The sequence below is a fragment of the Anolis carolinensis genome, unplaced genomic scaffold (genome assembly GCF_035594765.1).
Source record: "Anolis carolinensis isolate JA03-04 unplaced genomic scaffold, rAnoCar3.1.pri scaffold_9, whole genome shotgun sequence".
Classification (NCBI taxonomy): Eukaryota; Metazoa; Chordata; class Lepidosauria; order Squamata; family Dactyloidae; genus Anolis; species Anolis carolinensis.
Genome location: NW_026943820.1, coordinates 29,346,018 through 29,368,405, shown reverse-complemented (window position 1 = coordinate 29,368,405; position 22,388 = coordinate 29,346,018). Strand labels below are relative to the sequence as shown.

General features: G+C 41.6%; 2 protein-coding genes across 10 annotated transcripts in view; one reads left to right on the top strand and one right to left on the bottom strand.

The window, feature by feature from the left end:
* Positions 1 to 22,388, top strand: part of cebpg (CCAAT enhancer binding protein gamma) — a 99,867-nt gene that overhangs the window by 66,098 nt on the left and 11,381 nt on the right. For 2 of the 9 annotated variants that reach the window (XR_010000528.1, XR_010000527.1), the window contains exons 3-5: positions 14,437 to 14,566; positions 14,944 to 14,999; positions 16,479 to 16,790. The gene's annotated coding sequence lies outside the window, so the exon portion shown is untranslated. Of the gene's footprint in view, positions 1 to 4,943; positions 5,085 to 14,436; positions 14,567 to 14,943; positions 15,000 to 16,478; positions 16,874 to 16,924; positions 17,276 to 19,463; positions 20,432 to 22,388 lie in introns of those variants that run through there. The other 7 variants (XM_062961531.1, XM_062961534.1, XM_062961535.1 and 4 more) reach the window with 7 other exon arrangements.
* On the bottom strand, positions 2,676 to 5,260 carry cebpa (CCAAT enhancer binding protein alpha). The gene has a single exon (XM_062961530.1). The coding sequence runs from the start codon at positions 5,250 to 5,252 to the stop codon at positions 4,425 to 4,427; it is 828 nt and encodes a 275-aa protein (XP_062817600.1). The 5' UTR covers positions 5,253 to 5,260; the 3' UTR covers positions 2,676 to 4,424.

Here is a 22,388-nt window from a genome sequence, read left to right as displayed (position 1 = left end):
TTGTTTCTCTGCAAAACACTTTCGCTGCACATTACTCAGTTGCAGTTCAGAGAAATGACTGGACACATCATATGGGCCATGCTAAGAGGTCCCATTGGAGTCCTTTGGCCCAATGTTCTGCAGGACCTTCCTGGGCAGTTTGGTTCCTATGGAGAGCTCTGGGAACCCGCTTGGTCTTTCGGCAGCTTCCCGTTCTTTGCAGGCTCTTCTTGGCTGTTTGTTGTCGCAATGTCAGAAGTGCATTGCAACCATCCCGCCCAAGAAAGCGCTGAGCAAAGATCAGCAGACAAGCCTCTGCCTCAAATGCCACCCAACTGAACCCGCCTGGATGAAGTTTTAGTGCTTTTTCCCATGCAAACACTTCTTGGGGTCTTCAAATGACCAGTAGTCAAAGCAATGAGACTTTGCAAACTGTTTGAAATGGAATCGGACTCTTTATTAATTTGGATGAGTATGGCCAACTCTGACCGGCAGCCACGACTTTCCAAGGTTTCAGGCAATCCTGTTTTTGGAAATCCTGGTCTTGACCAGACCTGGTCCTTTCTAGCTGCTGAACTCAGGCACGGTTGGGGTGCATCTACACCAGGCCTGGGCAAACTTCGGCCCTCCCGGTGTTTTGGACTCCAATTCCCACCATTCCTACGCTTAAGCGGCTAAAAGGCAAAAGGAAAGAGCCTGTTGGGAATGGTGGGAGTTGAAGTCCAAAACCCCTGGAAGGAGGGCCCAGGATTGCAATAGACCAGTGATGGCCAACCTATGACACGCGTGTCAACACGGACACGCCTAGCCATTTTTGCTGACATGCTGCCACATTCAGATTGATTGGATGACTAATGTCTTTTGTGGCCAAATTTAGTGTGATTTGGTCCAGTGGTTTTGTTGTTTACTCCATGGGAATTATGCACATTACATTTATATATTTACAGTAGAATCTCACTTATCCAACACTCACTTATCCAACATTCTGGATTATCCAACCCATTTTTGTAGTCAATGTTTTCAATACATTGTGATATTTTGGTGCTAAATTCGTAAATACAGCAATTACTACATAGCATTAATGTGTAATGAACTACTTTCTCTGTCAAATGTGTTGTATAACATCATGTTTTGGTGCTTAATTTGTAAAATCATAACCTAATTTGATGTTTAATAGGCTTTTCCTTAATCCCTCCTTATTATCCAACATATTCGCTTATCCAACATTTTGCCGGCCCGTTTATGTTGGATAAGTGAGACTCTACTGTATATAATAATAATAATAATAATATAACAGTAATAAAATGATAATATACTACAATAATAATAGAAATATATATGGATGAGGGGTTGTGCTGCCAAGTTTAGTGTTTTTGGGATGTGTAGTTTTGTTTTGTCCTAGGCCGAAATTTCATTACCTATATATATATATATATATATATATATATATATATATATATAATTCTATTATTATTGTAGTATATTATCATTTTATTACTATTATATTATTATTATATTATTCATTGTTCATGACTACATTGAAACTAGAATAGTGGAAACTGCAAGAGGTACCATAGATTGTTGCACATGGAAATAATGGTAGTAAATAGTTTTTGATTTATTAAATACAGTTATATATTATAATGATATATTTTTGTTATTTCAACTACACATATTGCGATTTTTTTTCTCAAAGTGACACACCACCCAAGTCATGCTAGGTTTTTTTTTTTTGGTGGATTTTGACACATCAAGCACAAAAGGTTGCCCGTCATTGGTATAGACCCTGCAATGATCTGGCTTGAAAGAATTGCTCCATTGAATGGTATTGTGTTATGACAAAGAGGCAGCAACTGGGAACGTCTTTTATTGGATATTATTATTTTGATTCACTGATTGACGAGCAAAGGCGCTCTCTTCTTCACGTACTATAGCTTTTTGGGACTTTTTTTGGATCCCAATTTAAGTTTGGATCCCAATCCGAGACAAAATACGAGAACTCTCCATCATCCGGAAGAAGTTTAAAGAGGCTAAATAATGTCCAGAACCCTATTTTGTTTTTCTTTTACACTGTTAAACCCTCGAGGTGCACCTGGTACTTTAAAAAAAGATATTAATGACTGCATTTTGAAGTCTCCAGGAGAGATAATTCATTGGGTTGCGGTGAGTTTTCCGGGCTGCCTGGCCATGCCCCAGAAGCATTCTCTCCTGACGTTTCACCCACATCTATGGCTGGCATCCTCTGAGGTTGTGAGGTCTGTTGGAAGCTAGATAAGTGGGGTTGATATATCTCCAGGGTGGGAGAAAGAACGTTGTAATTGGTCACCTTGATTAGCACTGAATGGCCTTGCAGCTTCAAAGCCTGGCTGCTTCCTGCCTTGGGGGAATTCGGTGCTAATCAAGGTGAACAATTGCAACATTCACACTTGCCTCAATCAAGTGTGGACATTGCACAGATATATAAACCCCACTTACCTAGTTTCCAACAGACTTCACAACCTCTTAGGATGCTTGCCATAGATGTGGGCGAAACGTCAGGAGAGAATGCTTCTGGAATATAGCCATACAGCCCGGAAAACTCACAGCAACCCAGCGATTCTGGCCATGAAAGCCTTCGACAACACAGAGATAATTGATTTTTTTATTACCAGATAACTTGAGGATAATGGGACAGGAAAACCAGCAATCGATAAAAATATATATAATATATATTTATTTATACAGCAATTGGTCCTGAGGACATCCAGGTTTTTGGGGAGAGGAGTTTGGCAAGGCTCTGAACAACATAGTATAACAACAACAACAACAACAATAATATTATGTAACAAAATTTGAAAAAGAAACGTTCCGTTCCTGTTTCGGAAGTGTTGTTTCCCATTTTGTTGTGCAGTCCTTACTTTGAAAAGAGTGGTTGTGCTCTAGAAATTTCGGGTTTTTTTTGGTGGCACAAACTATGTTGAATGAGGTGAGACAAAAATGTGCTGTTGCAGGAAGTCCCAAAGGTATTGGCAGTTTAATACAACTTTCCCCATGTTTTGTTATGATACAAGCAATTAGGAAACGACATTTATAACCCAGGAACAGAAATGGTGTGACGTATTAGTGGCATAATTATGACGACAAAAAGCATAAAGAGTCCAAAGCACGGTTTTCACAGTACGGAAGGCACAAACTGGGCAGGATGGGAAGTTACCTGGTTGAGAAGGAGAAGGTGGGCTGCGTATATTTTGGGTTCAGAGTTTCATAAGATCAGGCATGGGCGAATTTTGGCCCTCAGGCTGTTTTGGACTCCAATTCCTACCAGTATTGGTTGCCCCGCTTACAGGTCCCAGTCTCCTGCCTGAGAAGTCCCAGTCTCCGCACTCCAGGCTCCCCAGTTTGTGTGTTTGGGGGCCCCAAGTCTCCCAGTTTAGAAGTCCCAATCTCCCCATTTGAGAGTCCCAGTCTCCCAGTATAGAAGTCTCAGCCTCCTGGTTGAGAAGCCCCAGTCTGCCCACTTGGGAGACTTGGTTGCCCTGCTTACAGGTCCCAGTCTCCTGCCTGAGAAGTCCCAGTCTCTGCACTCCAGGCTCCCCAGTCTGTGTGTTTGGGAGATCCCAGTCTCCCCAGTAAGAGTCCCAGTCTGCCCAGTTGAGAAGTCTTAGTCTCCTGCCTGAGAAGCCCCAGTCTCTGCACTCCAGGCTCCCCAGTCTGTGTGTTTGGGAGATCCCAGTCTCCCCAGTAAGAGTCCCAGTCTGCCCAGTTGAGAAGTCTTAGTCTCCTGCCTGAGAAGCCCCAGTCTCTGCACTCCAGGCTCCCCAGTCTGTGTGTTTGGGAGATCCCAGTCTCCCCAGTAAGAGTCCCAGTCTGCCCAGTTGAGAAGTCTTAGTCTCCTGCCTGAGAAGCCCCAGTCTCTGCACTCCAGGCTCCCCAGTCTGTGTGTTTGGGAGATCCCAGTCTCCCCAGTAAGAGTCCCAGTCTGCCCAGTTGAGAAGTCTTAGTCTCCTGCCTGAGAAGCCCCAGTCTCTAGACTCCAGGCTCCCAGCCGACCCAGTTGAGAGTTCTAGTCTCCCAGTTGAGAAGCCCCAGTCTCTGCACTCTAGGCTCCCAGTCTGCCTTGTTGAGAGTCCCAGTCTGCCTTGTTGAGAGTCCCAGTCTGCCCAGTTGAGAGTCCCAGTCTGCCCAGTTGAGAGTCCCAGTCTCCCAGTTGGGAAGCCCCAGTCTGTCTCCCCAGTGGGGCGCTCCAGTCTCTTCCCAGAGAAGAGTCCTGGCTGTCCCGGTCCCCTTCCAGTCTCCCCAGTCGGGAGTCCTAGTTTCCTGCCTGAGAAGCCCCAGTCCCTGTGATCCAGGTTTCCAGTCTCTGCCTTGTTGAGAGTCCCAGTCCCTGTAATCCAGTCCCTGGGTTGGGAAGCCCCAGTCTGTCTCCCGGCTGTCCCGGTCTGCGTCCCCGTCCCCGGGGCTGCTGCTCAGGCGCGGGCGCCCATGGCGGAGAGCAGCTGCCCGTCGGGGAGGTGCCGGAGGAGCCCCCGCAGGGCCTGGAGCTCCCTCCCGAGCTGCTCGACCCTCTTGCGGAGCCGCTCGTTGTCCCCGCTGAGCTCGAGCACCTTCTGCTGGGTCTCGGCGTGGCGCAGCTTGGCCTTGTCGCGGCTCTTCCGCACGGCCACGTTGTTGCGCTCCCGGCGCAGGCGGTACTCGCGGCTGCCCTTGTCCAGCGCCTTCTTGGCCGGCGGGTGCGGGGCGGGCTTGGCGGGCGGCGGGCCCGGCGTGGGCGGCGGCGTGGGCTGCGGGAGGAGCAGCATCGTGGTCTGGGCGCAGCGGGCCGCCTGCGAGTAGAGCGGGGCCGGAGCAGCTGCCTCCAGCCGTACAAGGCCTTGTTGTTCCTCCTCCTCCTCCTCGTCCTCGTCCTCCTCGTGGGGCTCCTGCTTGACCCGCACCGCCTGCGCCCCGAACCCCCCGTGGAAGCCCATCTTCTCCGCGTAGAGCCCTCCGTACCCCGCGTGGGGCCCCGCCGGCATGGCTTCCTTGCACGGCAGCCCCGGATACGGAGGGTTCTGGTGGTTCTGGAGCCCCCGCTGCTGCTGGAAAAGCTCGGCCAGGAGCTCGTCGTGGAAGGCGCCCGGGTCCAGGTAGGCGCTCAGGTCGATGGAGGTCTCGTGCTCGCACAGGACAGGCGCCGCGGGCGGAGGGGGGGCCAAGAAGGGCTGGTGCTGATGCGGAGGCGGGTGCGGCAGAGAGTGGTGCGGAGGAGGCAGAGGCGCCTCCGCCTCGAAGAAGGGCCCCGGAAGGCGCTCCATGGGCAAGAGGGAGGGCGGGAGGCGGCTAGGAAGAACCGGGCATGGCCTCGCCTCGCCCTGCCTTCCCAGGAAAGGACTTGGTCGCCCTCTCCTCCTTCTCTTCGTTCCCTCCTTCCTTCTGTAGAAGCTTGAGAGCAAGGAGATCTTCAGGACTTGCTTCTCACTCTCCTCCTCCTCTTCTTTCCCTCCTTCCTTCTGCCGAAGCTTTGGAACAAGGAGAGCAAGGGGAGCTTCTGGACTTGGCTCTCCCTCTCCTCCTTCTCTTCGTTCCCTCCTTCCTTCTGTACAAGCTTGGGAACAAGGAAAAAAGGAGAACTTCAGGACTTGGTTTCCACCCCTGAATAGCCTTCCTCCTCTTCTTTCTGTCGAAGGTTTGGAGCAAGGAGACGAAGTGGAACTTCAGGACTTGGCTCTCGCTCTCCTCCTTCTCTTCTTTCCCTCCTTCCTTTGTGGGAGCTTGGGAACAAGGAGAAAAAGGGGAACTTCAGGGCTTAACTCTCCCTCTCCTTTTTCTCTTCTTTCTTTCCTTCCTTCTGTGGAAGTTTAGGAGCAAGGAGAACTTCAGGACTTGGCTCTCGCTCTCCTCCTTCTTTTCTTTCCCTCCTTCCTTCTGCCGAAGCTTGGGAATAAGGAGAGCAAGGAGAACTCCAGGACTTGGTTCCCTCTCCTCCTTCTCTTCTTTCCCTCCTTCCTTCCGTGGGAGTTTTGGAACAAGGAGAGCAAGGAGAACTTCAGGACTTGGTTTCCTCCCCTGAATAGCCTTCCTCCTTCTCTTCTTTCTGTTGAAGCTTTGGAGCAAGGAGACTAAGTGGAACTGCAAGACTTGAGTCTCCCTCTCCTCTTTCTCTTCTTTCTTTCCTTTCTTCTGGGAGAGCAAGGGGAGCTTCAGGACTTGGGTCTCCCTCTCCTGAATGGCCTTTTTCCCTCTCTTCTTCGAAGCTTTGAAGGAGAGCAAGGGGAGCTTCAAGATGTGACACTCCCTCTCCTTCTCTTCTTTCCTTCCTTCCTTCCTTCCAAAGTTTTGGAACAAGGAGAGCAAGGGGAGCTTCAGGACTTGGTTTCCTCCTTCTCTTCCTTCGGTTGAAGCTTTGAAGGAGAGCAAGGGGAGCTTCAGGACTTGGTTCTTCCTTCTCTTCCTTCGGTTGAAGCTTTGAAGGAGAGCAAGGGGAGCTTCAGGACTGTGGTCGCCTCCTCCTCCTCCTTCCTTCTGCCGAAGTTTTGGAACAAGGAGAGCAAGGAGAACTTCAGGGCTTGAGACTCTCCCTCTCTTGAGTCACCTTCCTTCTTCTCACTCCTCCGTGGAAGCTTTGGAGGGAGAGCAGGGGAGCCTTTTACCTTCTCCTCTTACTTTCTTCTCTTCCTTCCCTCCGTCGAGGCTTTAAAGCAGAGCTTCGGGACTTTTGTCTCCCTCTTCTGAACAGCCTTCCTCCTTCTCTTCCTTCTGTCGAAGCTTTGAAGGAGAGCGAGGAGAGCTTGAGGGCTTGAGTCTCCCTCTCCTCCTTCTCTTCTTTCTTTCCTTCCTTCCTTCTGTGGAAGCCGTGGAGCAAGGAGAGCGAGGGGAGCTTGAGGGCTTGAGTCTCCCTCTCCTGGGTGGCCCTCCTCCTTCTCTTCTTCTCTCCCTTCCTGCAGAGAGAACAGAGCAGAGGAGAGCACTTTCCTTCTCACTCTCCTCCTCGCCTTCTTTCCTTCCTTTTATCCGAAGGGGCCGGCCTCGCCCCCGACACCGCCCCGCTTGGGACAGGCCTGAGGCCGCCCTCCTTCCCTCCCGCCTTCCCTTCTTCCCTCCTTCTTTCTTTCCTTCTGCCCTCCTTCTTGGCAGAATGGGGAGCCCAGGTGGTACAATGCATTGAACCCTTGTTGTGAACTGCCCACCTGAACGTTGGGTTAAAGGTAAAGGTTTTCACCTGTCATTAAGTCTAGTTGAGTTAGTGCTCATCTCCATTTCTAAGCTAAAGAGCCGGCGTGGTCCATAGACACCTCCAGGTTCATGTGGCCATTGGCATGACTGCATAAAGTGCCTTTACCTTTCCGCCGGAGCAGTACCTATTGATCTACTCACATTTGTATGCCTGTAATAATAATAATAATAATAATAATAAATTTGTTGTTGAAGGCTTTCATGGCCGGGATCACAGGGTTGTTGTATGTCTTTCGGGCTGTGTGGCCATGTTCCAGAAGCATTCTCTCCTGACGTTTCGCCCACATCTATGGCAGGCATCCTCAGAGGTTGTGAGGTATGGAATAAGTTTATTTATACCCCGCCTCCATCTCCCCGAAGGGGACTCAGGGCGGCTTACAGCAAAATCAGATACAAAGCAATGATAAAATATGAAACATCAAGGAACTATAACAGTATAAACCAGTAATAATATATACACAGCAACCTAAAAAACACAACGCGGTATTAAAACATCGAATTAAAAACAATGAGGTTGCAATAGTGGATAAGCAAGGTGCACATTATGAGTTACAAATGTTTAAATAGATAAAGTGCAATAGATTCATTTAAGATCACATTGGGTAGGGAGGAGCCCTGAATTAATATCAAGTAATCAGGAAAAGAGCGACCAGTACAAAAGGTCGAGGAGTATAATTGTAATTATACACATGACACCTCCAAGGTCATGTGGCCATTGGCATGACTGCATGGAGCACTGTTACCTTCCCGCCAGAACAGTACCTATTGATCTACTCACATTTGCATGTTTTCAAACTGCTAGGTTGGCAGAAACTGAGGCTAACAGCGGGAGCTCACCCCGCTCCCCAGATTCAAACTGCCGACCTTTCGGTCAGCAAGTTCAGCAGCTCAGCAGTTTAATCCACTGCGCCACTGGGGGCTCCGAAAGTTGGGTTTCTGACCTACAATCCTAGAATCCTAGAGTTGGAAGAGACTTCTAAAGGCCATCCAGTCCAACCCCATTCAACCAAGAAGCAGGAAATCACATTCAGAGCACCCCCAACAGATGACCATCCCAGCCTCTGCTCCAAAGCCTCCAAAGACGGAGCCTCCGCCACACTCCGGGGCAGAGAGTTCCACTGCTGAACAGCCCTTCTCACAGTGAGGAAGTTCGCTTCTGACACAATAAATAAAAAAAATATGATCGAACCAGTTAGGAAATGACATTGATAACCCAGGAACAAAAAACATGTTCCACAGTGTTATATCCTGGTGACGGAGGGAGGGGTAGACGTGGTCATTTTCCTCGTCCTGGGCCAGAACTCCAACTCGTTGGAGATGAAATCTGACTTTGCAAAAGGAGGCCGGGAAGCCGAGTGTGTCCAAAGGCCGGGCGGACTGTGTGTGTGTGTGTTTGCTCGCTCTGTTTGCTCCTGTTCAGAGAACCTTGGACTTCTGGGAACACTTCAGAGCCCTCCTTATCAGTGCCTTGGACGCTATTAATCTGCCCGGCGGTTTGGAGAACGTTTTCTATGTATTTCTAGTGACATTTCAGCCCAGATCCAAGCTGCCTGTTCAGTGTCAACGCCATTCCCGAGTGACAAACACGGGCCGAGACAATCAAAAGCGAGAGAAATCTACCTCTCGGAAGGGAAACTCATCCCTGAAAGCGTTCTTACATTACGGCTGGATCTACACTGCCATATAATCCAGATTATCAAAGCAGATAATCCATGGCCGCTTCTACACTGCCATACAACATCCAGATTATCTGCTTTGGATATTTGTTTATTTATTTATTTATTTACAGTATTTCTATCCCGCCCTTCTTTCTCACCCCGAAGGGGACTCAGGGCGGATTACAATGACCACATATATGGCAAACATTCAGTGCCAACAGACAAACAGCATTCAGTTTAGACAGACACAGAGGCATTTCCAGCTTCACGATTCCGGCCACAGGGGGAGCTGTTGCTTCACCGTCCAGTAGTGGCTGTACTTCCTCATTCCTTTCCTCGTGTTTTGCTGGCAGTTTTATGGTGTTGTAAATTAGCCTCCCGCATAAAGCGTCCCTAAATTTCCCTAATTGACAGGTGCAACTGTCTTTCAGGGCTGCATAGGTCAACAGCAATTCATGGTCGGAGGCTTAACCCGACCCGGGCTTCGAACTCATGACCTCTCGGTCAGTGATTTATAGCAGCTGGTTACTAGCCAGCTGCGCCACAGCCCGGCCCCCGATATTTATTTATCGTGTCAGAAGCAAACCGAGGGTACAAGTTGTAATATATTTGAAAACATAAACAAAGTTAAAAACTTGGCATGATACTAGATTTCCTTTGACCACTTGTTGTGCTTCTAGTGTCGCTATAAGAAAGTCCTCCCTTGTGCATGTGGCAGGGCTCAGGCCTCATCGTAGTCAGTGGTCTGTGGTTTGCTCTCCTCCACACTCGCATGTTGTGGACTCCACTTGGTGGCCCCGTTTCTTAAGGTTGGCTCAGAATCTCGTGGTGCCAGAGCACAGCCTGTCCAGCGCCTTCCAAAGCAGATAATCTGGATTTTGTATGGATTAAGGATCAGCTGGTTTTCCTTGTCATAGGCAGTAAGAGCACCTAAAGCTTCAGAGAGCTTCTGTTCAACCATTTCAAAGCTCCCTGCTTGAACAGTGATGGCGTGATCGTCAGCATAGAATAATATCGAATGTGTAATACCTTCCTAGGTCATCCTCAGAGCTCGAGATGCTTGTCTGTTCTTACAATGGAAGGTACATTCCTGCATTTTAGATGGATTACGGATCAGCTGGTTTTCCCTGTAACAGGCAGTAAAAGCACCTAAAGCTTCAGAGAGCTTCTGTTCAACCATTTCAAAGCTCTCTGCTTGAGCGGTGATGGCACGATCATCAGCATAGATGAAACTCTGCATCTGTGTTTTAGATGGAATCTGATGGTTTTCCCTGTAATAGACAATAAGAGCACCTAAAGCTTCAGAGAGCTTCTGTTCAACCATTTCAAAGCTCCCTGCTTGGGCTGTGATGACATGATCATCAGCATATATGAATTAGATTGATTAGGGATCAGCTGGTTTTCCCTGGAATAGGCAGTAAGAGCACCTAAAGCTTCGGAGAGCTTCTGTTCAACCATTTCAAAGCTCCCTGCTTGAACGGTGATGGCATGATCGTCAGCATAGATGAAACTCTGCATCTGTGTTTTAGATGGATTAGGAATCGGATGGTTTTCCCTGTAATAGACAATAAGAGCACCTAAAACTTCAGAGAGCTTCTGTTCAACCCTTTAAAAGCTCCCTCCTTGAGCGGTGATGGCACGATCGTCAGCATAGATGAAACTCTGCATCTGTGTTTTAGATGGATTAGGAATCGGATGGTTTTCCCTGTAATAGACAATAAGAGCACCTAAAGCTTCGGAGAGCTTCTGTTCAACCATTTCAAAGTTCCCTACTTGGACAGTGATGGCGTGATCGTCAGCATAGAATAATATCAAATGTATAATACTTTCCCAGGCCATCCTCAGAGCTCGAGATGCTTGTCTGTTCTTACAATGGAAGGTACATGTCTGTGTTTTAGATGGATTAGGGATCAGATGGTTTTCCCTGTAATAGACAATAAGAGAACCTCAAGCTTCGGAGAGCTTCTGTTCAACCATTTCAAAGCTCCCTGCTTGGGCTGTGATGACATGATCGTCAGCATAGATGAATTAGATTGATTAGGGATCCGCTGGTTTTCCCAGTCATAGGCAGTAAGAGCACCTAAAGCTTCGGAGAGCTTCTGTTCAACCATTTCAAAGCTCTCTGTTTGAGCTGTGATGGCACGATTGTCAGCATAGATTAAACTCTCTGGCTGGTCATTTGTGATTTTGTGATATGAAATCCAGCATATCTATCTTGTTTGCTGTGTCATAATAAAATAATAATAATAATAATAATAATAATAATAGATGGCCATTCTTCTGTCTTCGCCATCTGCTTCTCTGGCCCTGGAACTCAACAAAAAAGCTCCTGTTTTGTCGCAGATTTCCTATGAAGCGGCTGAGATGGTCGTCCTTTGTGATATTATACATTTTTCTCAGGAGAAGGCGATGATTTAATGTCATAATGGGCTGTTGACAGGTTTTTTAAACCCATTTTCTATGTGCCGAGCTTGGTTCAATACTTGTGATGCGCAGCTTTTCCCTTTCCTGAAGCCAGTATGGACTCACATAATCCAGTTCAAAGCAGAGAACGTGGATAATCAATCAGCTTTGATAAGCAGATAATCTAGATTTTATCCGGCTCGTGTTTCACCCAACTCATTCCAGCCTTTAGTTTTCATGCCTTGGCTTCTCTAGTTGTGGATTCCGATCCACCAAAACAGACGCTTGCGGCTTTCTCTTCCCGGTCCGAAACACACTCCGTGCTTAATCGCTGGGTTGTTTACTATGAATCAGAGGCTGCTCTTTGGGACAATTACGAGTCTTGTAAAGAAGGAGTGTTTTATAATAATGCCCCAATAATGACGGGTGCCAATAAACGTCTTGGAAAAAGCAACCCTACGCATTCATCCTACAACAAAGGTGTGAAAAGAACCCTCCAGCCTTTGAGAAGAGGCGCAGCAAACAATAAAGATTGTATATTAAAAATAACTCCTGTTTCCACCCGAGGTTAGTTTTTCTAATGCAGACTTGTCTGAGGTTTTTGCAAAGCCTTACAGCAGTCTTAAAAAGAGAGTATAATCATTCCTTAGAGGCAGAAAGCCGCTTTGAGTCCCTTTCGGGAGAGATAAAGTGAATAAACAACAACAACAACAATAATAACAACAACAAATCTAAGTGTATTGTTTTAATCTATTTCTGTAAACCGCTCCGAGCCAAACTGGGAGTAGCGGTATACAAGTCTATATATATATATATATATATATATATATATATAGGTAATGAAATTTCGGCCTAGAACAAAACAACAAAACTACACATCCCAGAAACACTAAACTTGGCAGCACAACCCCTCATCCATGCCTCTATGTTCATACAACAAAAAGAAAAGAAAAATAAAGTCCTAATTAGAGGGAGAGAAATAATGGTTTTTATCCAATTGCTGCCAGTTAGAAGGCTAAGCTCCACCCACTTGGTCTCCTAGCAACCCACTCAGCCCAGGGGACAGGCAGAGTTAGGCCTCACTTAGGCCTTTTCCACACTGCCTATAAAATACAGATTATCTGATTTTAACTGGATTACAATATATGCCAGTGTAGACTCAAGGCCCTTCCACACAGCTATATAACCCATTTATAATCTTATATTATCTGCTTTGAACTGGATTATCTTGAGTCCACACTGCCATATAATCCACTTCAGTGTGCATTTTATACAGCTGTGTAGAAGGGGCCTCATATAATCCAGTTCTAAGCAGATAATATAAGATTATAAATATGATATGTAATAATTACTGTGATATAATAATACAGAACAATATAATCTCTAAAATCAGGACAGTAAATAAAGAACAACACTCTGAAAGCATAAGCCACAGCAACGCCTGGCCGGGCAAAGCTAATATATATATATATAAATGTAATGTGTGTTTTTCCCATGGAGTAAACAACAAAACCACTGGCCCAAATCACACCAAATTTGGCCACAAAAGACATAGTCATTCAATCTATGTCTTTCAATCAAAAAACCCTCGGCGCATGGTGTCCATTAAAGCTCCTCCCACCTGTCACCAAGGTTCCCGGGGGTCTCTGCGCATGCATGGTTAATAATTTTTGGTTTTGGGGGATTTTCTGTAATTTGGACCTAATTTTTAGGGTTTTTTGATTGAAAGACATAGATCGGATGAGTATGTCTTTTGTGGCCAAATTTGGTGTGATTTGGTCCAGTGGTTTTGTTGTTTACTCCATGGGAATTATGCACATTACATTTATATATATATATAGACTAGCTGTGCCCGGCCATGTGTTGCTGTGGCAAAGTATGGTGGTATGGGAAATAAAGTATTGAGGAATTGGTGGTAGTTAAGGTAAAGGGTAAAGGTTTTATCTTACATTAAGTCCATTATAAATGGGTTATATAGCTGTGTGGAAGGGCCTTGAGTCTACACTGCCATCTAATCCAGTTAAAATCAGATAATCTGTATTTTATAGGCAGTGTGGAAGAGGCCTAAGTGAGGCCTAACCCTGCCTGTCCCCTGGGCTGAGTGCATTGCTAGGAGACCAAGTGGGCAGAGCTTAGCCTTCTAACTGGCAGCAATTGGATAAAAACAATTATTCATATCTCTCTCTAATTAGGAGTTTATTTTTCTTTTCTTTTTGTTGTATGAACGTAGAGGCATGGATGAGGGGTTGTGCTGCCAAGTTCAGTGTTTCCGGGATGTGTTTTGTTGTTTTGTCCTAGGCCGGAATTTCATTACCCTTTTATATAGATAGATATATATAGGGTTTTTTTTTGTAATTTGGACCTAATTTTTATGGTTTTTTGATTGAAAGGCATTAATTGGATGACTATGTCTTTTGTGGCCAAATGTGGTGTGATTTGGTCCAGTGGTTTTGTTGTTTACTCCATGGGAATTATGCACATTGCATTTTTATATATATATATATATATATATATATATATATATATATATATATATATATACACACACACACACACACACACATACACACACACACACACACACACACACATACACACACACATACATACACTAGCTGTGCCCGGCCACGCGTTGCTGTGGCAAAGTGGTGGTGGTATTAGTTAAAAGTTGTTGTGGAATTTTTATTTGACGTTATTTGTATTTTTTTAATTAATTTTATTGTAACTTATCTTTTTTATTTATTATATTTTATTATTTTGTTCTATTGTTTTTAGTTATTTTGTTATAGTATTTGATTGTATTAATTTTTTTAGTTTTTTTTAATTATTTTTATTGTATTATTTGTATTTATTTTATTTTTTATTCTTTTATTAACACTGGGCTGAGTGGGTTGCTAGGAGACCAAGTGGGCAGAGCTTAGCCTTCTAAGTGGCAGCAATTGGATAAAAGCAATTATTCCTCTCTCTCTAATTAGGATTTTATTTTTATTTTATTTTTGTTGTATCAACCTAGAGGCGTGGATGATGGGTTGTGTTGTCAAATTTCGAGGTTGGGGGCCTGTAGTTTTGTTGTTTGGTGGGTCGCCGTGATGCCATCACTCTTTTATATATATAGATAGATTATGTGTAGATATATATAGACAAGACATAGATATATAGGAACTTTGTGCTTTCCCCTTCTCTCCTGTTTATCCTGTTTGCTCAGACTCACCTCCAGAAAATATCACATCCAGTATTTCCTTTTGGACTCTTGACAAGATGATCCCACGAGGAATTCCCTGAAGGCAAGGAGGAGGAGAATTAGTGAATTTCAAGCACTCGTTTTGCACGTAATGGTGAGTTTAGTGAAACTTTTGATCCATAAAGGCCAGTTAGTGCCAAGTTAGTTCCAGGTCTATTGTTGGTTTGGTTCTAAGGATTGCAGGTGAACTATACATCCCAGGACCTACAACTCCTAGAAATCATGGCGAATTCTCCCTCTCTCTGTTTGCTGTGTGCCGTAGGAAAGGGTTAAGGGAGAGGCAGTGTATTTCTCACATTGAAGGAGTCGGGATCAGAATCCGTTCCGCTTCCTTATGAGATTCACGGGATTCTTAGGATTTTCAGGGGAGTTTGGGCCCCTAATCCATCTTTAAATGAATGCACACGCATGTACATTCATGCGCTTGGTGCATGCCAGGGCATGATCGCTCTTCTTTTCTCTTCTCCCCAGAGATGTGGATGCCGATAGTAAAAGTTGCACAATTCGTTTCTCAGGGGCAGCTCAAGGTAAGAAAGGATGAAACATCCTCTTTGCTTGGAAATTACTAAGTGTTGTGGTCAGTTTAATGCCGATGGCAGAAAAGAGGAATCTGCAGCGGTATGCGATTGTGCAAGTGTGGGAATATGGCTAGGGAGTGCCATGTGCATTGCATGGCACTATCTACATTATTATTATTATTATTAATGTGCAAGCACAACTACATAGGTATCTGTATTACCGTAAAGTGTATACTGAATGGCATTGTATTTCCAATAAATAATAATAATAATAATAATAATAATAATAATAATAATAATAATAATAATATGCACCTGCAAATATGCAAATAGGAGTAGTAAAGTGTATTTTCAATAATAATAATAATAATAATACACCTGCAACTATGCAAATAGGAGTATTAAAGAGTATTTTCAATAATAATATGCACATGCAACTATGCAAATAGAAATATTAAAGTGTATTTTCAATAATAATAATAATAATGTGCAAATACAACTATGTGGATAGGAGTATTATAGAGTATTTTCAATAATAGTAGTAATAGTAATAATAATAATAATAATAATTATAATAATTATAATAATGCACCTGCAACTATGCAGATAGGGGTATTAAAGAGTATTTTCAATGATGATGATGATAATAATAATAATAATATTCACCTGCAGCTATGCAGATAGGGGTATTAAAGTGTATTTTCAATAATAATAATAATAATAATAATAATAATAATAATATGCACCTGCAACTCTGCAAATAGAAGTATGAAAGTGTATTTTCAATAATAATAATAATAATAATAATATGCACCTGCAACTATGCAGATAGGAGTATTAAAGTGTATTTTCAATAATAATAGTAATAATAATGATGATGTGCAGATACAACTATGTGGATAGGAGTATTCAAGAGTATTTTCAATAATAGTAATAATAATAATAATAATAATAATAATAATAATAATATGCTCCTGCAAGTATGCAGATAGAAGTATTAAAGTGTATTTTCAATAATAATAATAATAATAATAATAATAATAATATGCACCTGTAGCTATGTAGATAGGGGTATTAAAGTGAATTTTCAATAATAATAATAATAATAATAATAATAATAATAATAATAATAATATGCTCCTGCAAGTATGCAGATAGAAGTATGAAAGTGTATTTTCAATAATAATAATAATAATAATAATAATAATATGCACCTGCAACTATGCAGATAGGAGTATTAAAGTGTATTTTCAATAATAATAGTAATAATAATGATGATGTGCAGATACAACTATGTGGATAGGAGTATTCAAGAGTATTTTCAATAATAGTAATAATAAAATAATAATAATTGTGCACCTGCAACAATGCAGATAGGAGTATTAAAGAGTATTTTCCATAGCCACATACACACATATAGATTTTCACTTTTATTATGTGTATAGATAGATATATAATACATATTATTATTACTTTTAATACTGGCAGATGCAAGGAATTCAACAGATTCCCTAAACAAACAACTCTAGGCCCGCCCTCCCAATTCGCTCGCTTATTGGGTACAATATAGCGAAGCGACGAGATTCATTGGGTAAAAGGAGATGCCAATCTCCCGGCCCGAAGCCTCGGATTGGACCCGACTCCAGGAAGCCTGGCTCCTCATTGGTGGAGGCAGCTGTCAATCGGGTCCACCGTGAGGTAACTCGAAGCTTGACTGGCTGGAGCCGGGTTTCGCAACCGCGCAGGCGAGAGAAAGAACGGAGGAAGCGGCGGCGGCGGCAGTTCTTTGCGGAGGGAAAGGTGAGGAGGAGGCCGCGGAGGGGTGGAGTGGCCGGTCCTTGTGAGGAAACCGAAGCCCCGGAGGAAGTCCATTCTCCGGAGAGGTAGAAAGAGAGAAAACAACAACAAAAAAAACCCCCTTCTGCGCATGCGCATACCCGCTTCCAGGCGAGTGAGATGTGGGAGTTCTTACACTGCGCCTGCGCAAAGGGGGAAGGCGGGGGGAGTTCGGTCCCCTTGCGCGTGCGCACTGGAGGGAAGTTGCTTGGGCTCGCCAGCCTCCCTCGGGTCTGCGCGTGCGCAAAGGGAGGGGATGATGCAATCTTGGAGCAACTTTCAGAGCCAATGCGGGTGACGTCATGGCAATGGCGCTGAAGGAAACAGCAGGCTGGGCTTGTAAGCAGGAAAGGCAAACACAAGAGGAGGAGGATAATATTAGCCTGCCATCGAATGGGGGATCTGGAATGTAATTTTAATGGTATTTCTCCTTGGTTTTGTTTCATAATGTAAGCAAGATATCATAATAATTTATTATATTATATGTAATACAATAGTATATTGTATTATTATACTATTATGCTATAGTAATATATTGATATATTATATTAATATAGTATATTAATATAGTGTATTATATTAATATATTCCTTTATCCGATTTGTTGTTTATTTACTTTTTGGGCCTATATTATATTATATTATATTATATTATATTATTATAGTATATTAATAGTATATTATATTATATACTATTAATATAATATAATATATTATTAATATAATTAATATAATAATATATTATATTTGTTGTCAATTCACTTTTTGGGCCTATATTATATTATATTATATTATAGTATATTAATAGTATATTATATTAGTATTTGTATTATAATATATTAATATATTCCTTTATCAGATTTCTTTATTCACTTTTTGGGCCTATATTATTATATTATAGTATATTAATAGTATATTATATAATATTTATATTAATATATTCCTTTATCCGATTTGCCATTGAACCACTTTTTGGCCTTATATTATATAAGATTCTATGTATTTTATTATATTAATACAGTAGAGTCTCACTTATGCAAGCTAAACTGGCTGGCAGAAGCTTGGATAAGCGAATACCTTGGATAATGAGGGATTAAGGAAAGCCTATCAAACATCAAATTAGGTTATGATTTTACAAATTAAGCACCAAAACATCATGTTTTACAACAAATTTGGCAGAAAAAGCAGTTCAATACACAGTAATGTTATGTTATAATTACTGTATTTACGAATTTAGCACCAAAATATCACGATATATTGAAAATACTGACTACAAAAATGGCTTGGATAATCAAGAAACTTGGATAAGCGAGGGTTGGATAAGTGAGACTACTGTATATTGTATTGTATAACAGAATAAACAAACATACACACAATACTGATCACAAGGCTAGAGAGTATTAACATGTAATGGTACTAATGGATTAATATTATGCATAACAAAATGCACATGGATAGAGAGTATTAATGCAATGGTATTTCTTGTAATTTAACTTTTTGTTGTCCACCCACAAATGTTTCAATTGTTTGTTTGTTTTTAAAAAAAATTAAAATTTTTATTAGGTGTGTTTATTTGTTAATTGCCTTGAGTCCCAGACAGGATAGAAATAAAGTTAATAATGATGCTAATAATAAATGTTAATAATAAATAAATAATAAAAACAAATACTTCCAATCGTAATATTAATAATAATAAGTGAACCTGAGTATTACCATAAATAGTATTTCCAGTAATAGTTGTAGCAATCATATCAATAATAATAATAAGTGAACCTGCAACTATGCAGATATGAGTATTACTGTAAGCCGTATTTTCAATAATAATAATAATAATAATAATAATAATAATAATAAATTAAAAAATAAACTCTTGGGAAGTGTCCGACATGTGATCAAGTATAAAATCCAGCTTAGTGATCTTGTTTGTTGTGTACTAATCATGTTGCATTTCAAATAATAATAATAATTTGGGCTTCACAACTCCCAGCATTCCATAGCATTAAGCCAGGAAAGCTAAAGTGATGTCAAACTGCATTCTTTCTACAGTGTATACCTATACATATTTTACCCCAAAGCTCCCCTTTAGTTCCAGGTTTATTATAATTCCACACAAGCTTGTGTTTTTATTTCCTTTTTGACAGGGAGTTGGCAAACAGCATTAAATGGAATACCTTGGTGTATAGAAATAACATTGGCAAAAGAATAACTATTATGTATATATAAGAGATTCATGGATCCTGCCAGAGGGTCTGAAAGCTCTTTAAATGCTGATATCTGCAAATGATTTTGATAACAACTATGAAATGCTGTAGTCGAGTGTATTGCAAGTTTGTGCTATCAAACATCAAGTATTAGCAACACTACATGGAAATAGATACAGTTGAAAATAAGTGTAGAGCAGTGTTTAAGTATGAATAAGTGTTTAAACTTTTAAATCATAGGGCAAGTTCATGGTCCTTCAGACTCCCTGAGGTGGTGGTGGTTATTATTATTGTTATTGTGGCAACCCTCACAGAGTTTTCTAGTCAAGATTGATTATTCCTCTGAGGCTGGAAGTGGGAGCTTTCACTTTTCTCCAGATAGTCCTTATGGGTCTGGCAGTGTGTGCTACCATGCCAACTAGTCTTTCACCATTATAAAATCTCATCTCATGTGGGAATAAAGCTTGGAAGCATGGAGCCTGTTTGCTTAGGCATAGTATTGTCTGGGGACGAGCTTCCACTTACTGTACCTATTGAAATTCAAGTGCAATTTTCAAGAATGTGTAATCCTTCTTGTAGGAAAGATAATCTTTATTAGATCTATAGCAATTGTTGGCAACATTTTGAGTATTATTTCAGATTCTCCAGAACTTTTTCTTTTGGGTGCAAAAATAATGCCACATTGCCCATTGCACATTCTTAAGATGCTAGACACTTTATGTTCAAAGCAACAAAAGTTCATCTGGCAGATTGCGAAACGGCTCCCTACTATTCTTACGCGCTGAGTGAGGAAAATGGCTTGAGATAAATAGAGGAAAAATGTTGTACAAAGGGTATTGTGTCTGGAAGTGCTACATCTAGAACAGCAGGTCTTTGCTACTTGTCTGTCATTACTATATTAAAATAAAATTGTATTTTATACCCTTGAGCAGTTTTAGGAACTCTGCTGGTTCTTCAGTCTCAAATATCTAATAATTACCATAGTTGGATGATGATATTTGCACTATGGTGGTGGAATTGGCTACAAACGACTGTGGCAAATCTTAGCTGCTGAAATCTGTAAACTGGGCAAGTTAATCCGCTGACTTCTAGAGAAAAAAGGACACATGGGAGGCTCCTGCTTCTTATTGTTCCCCTTCTTCATCATTTGTTTGTGAGCCCAGCTCCAAGGCTAGACATATACCTGTCAGCTATTTGGAAACACTGGTCTACTGGTCAAGATGTTTTAGCTTGATCTCTCAATAGCAGTTTTTCAGATAATAACTATATTCTCTGTAGGATGCTGGCACATAAGATCTCCCTGTCCTTCAGGCTGTCTCTTGGCCTCTTCAATGCTGATTTCTAATCCTAGGGTACGTTGGGAACCAGTGTGACGTAGTGGCTTACACATTGGACTATTGATTCGGTATGATAAATCTTGCCTCCATGACTATTTCCTCATCTATTGCACTTTTTTGCTTTGTTAATGTGATAAGCCACAGGGCCTTTTCCCATCCCAAGTTGCTCTCTCACGAATCTGCAGCACTTTATCAGCTACCTCATGTTTACAAATTTATATGGTGCACTTTCCCCAGTTCATTTTTTATAACGTTTTTGTGTTTTAATCATGTTTGATTAAGTTTGCTATTTTATCTTTTATGTTAATGTATAAAATTTTACGACTGCACATGTCTTTTTCACTTTATGTGTTTTATATTGTTATTGTTTTTATCTGGGCTTGACCCCATGTAAGCCACCCCGAGTCCCTTTGGGGAGATGGAGGCGGGGTATAAAAATAAAATTGTTATTGTCTTGTCGAAGGCTTTCGTGGCCAGGATCACAGGGTTGTTGTATGTTTTTCGGGCTGTATGGCCATGTTCCAGAAGCATTCTCTCCTGAAGTTTCGCCCACACCTATGGCAGGCATCCTCAGAGGTTGTGAGGTATGAATGGAGACAACCTCACAACCTCTGAGGATGCCTGCCATAGATGTGGACGAAACGTCAGGAGATAATACTTCTGGAACATGGCCATACAGCTCGAAAAACACACAACGACAGAATGTCTAAAAGCAGAGCAAAAGTTAGACAGTAAGGCCAGTTGCCAAGAGAAGGTTGTGAAATTGGAAGCATTTAAGACATGGCTAGACATCCATTCACTTGGGATGCCTTTGTGATAGCTGAATATAGCCAGGCATGTGGCAGAGAGGTTGCCTAAGGATGAGGTGACAAGAGGAAGCAAATGACTATAAAGTGGCTTAGAAAATAAATTGTATTCATCACAGATAAGCTAGAGACAAAACTCTTTCCTGGGAAGAAGGCTATTAGTGTTCTGAAACTATCAGTATAAACACCATATTCTTGGCCAGAGTGAAGAAGGGGGCCAGGAAGACATCATTCCATCATGTTTCCTGTGTCAGTATAATAATATAATAATACATAATACTCATATTATGCTATACTAATAATATATTATATTGTATATTCATATAATATTGATAATAATATTATAATGTAATACACTATAGTAATATATAATGCTTATATTGTGTTATACTAATAATATAATATAATATATAGTATGTGTACATATAACTTGTAAGCCACCCTGAGTCCCCTTCAGGGTGAGAAGGGCGGGATATAAATATTACTAATACAAAACAACAACAACAAAACTTTATTTATAAACTTTATTTCTATACTAATAATATAATATATTGTATATTCATATAATATTGATAATAATATTATAATGTAATAAACTATAGTAATATATAATGCTTATATTGTATTATACTAGTAATATAATATAATATATTGTATGTGTACATATAACTTGTAAGCCACCCTGAGTCCCCTTTGGGGTTAGAAGGGTGGGATATAATAATAATAATAATAATAAAACTTTATTTATACCCCGCCACCATCTCCCCAGCGGGGACTCGGGGCGGCTTACATGGGGCCATGCCCAGAGCAAAACAATATAACAAGTATGAATACAACATAATATAGAGCAATAAACGATACAGTAAATAATAATATACAATATACACTACAACGCAAATCGCAAAAACAGTAATAAATATAAATATCGCTAATACAAAACAACAACAAAACTTTATTTATATACCACTCTATCTCCAATAAATAATAATAATATTCAGTATATTTCTGTGCGCACAAATACTTGCTAGTCAAACTATCTATGTTGCTAAAATAATACAACAACCTAGCTAATTTTGAACCTGAAAATTTACTGAGATATGCAGATCCGAGTAGATTGTTCTCCAACACAATCCTGTCCATACCTGCTCAGAAATAAATCCTATTCCATTATTGCCTGTGCAGATAAAGGAGTGAAACAAGAATGGATAGATGTGGCATT

What these genes read in the sequence shown, in the direction of transcription:
- cebpa (XM_062961530.1), bottom strand. Translation starts at nt 5,252, where the DNA reads ATGGAGCGCCTTCCGGGGCCCTTCTTCGAGGCGGAGGCGCCTCTGCCT.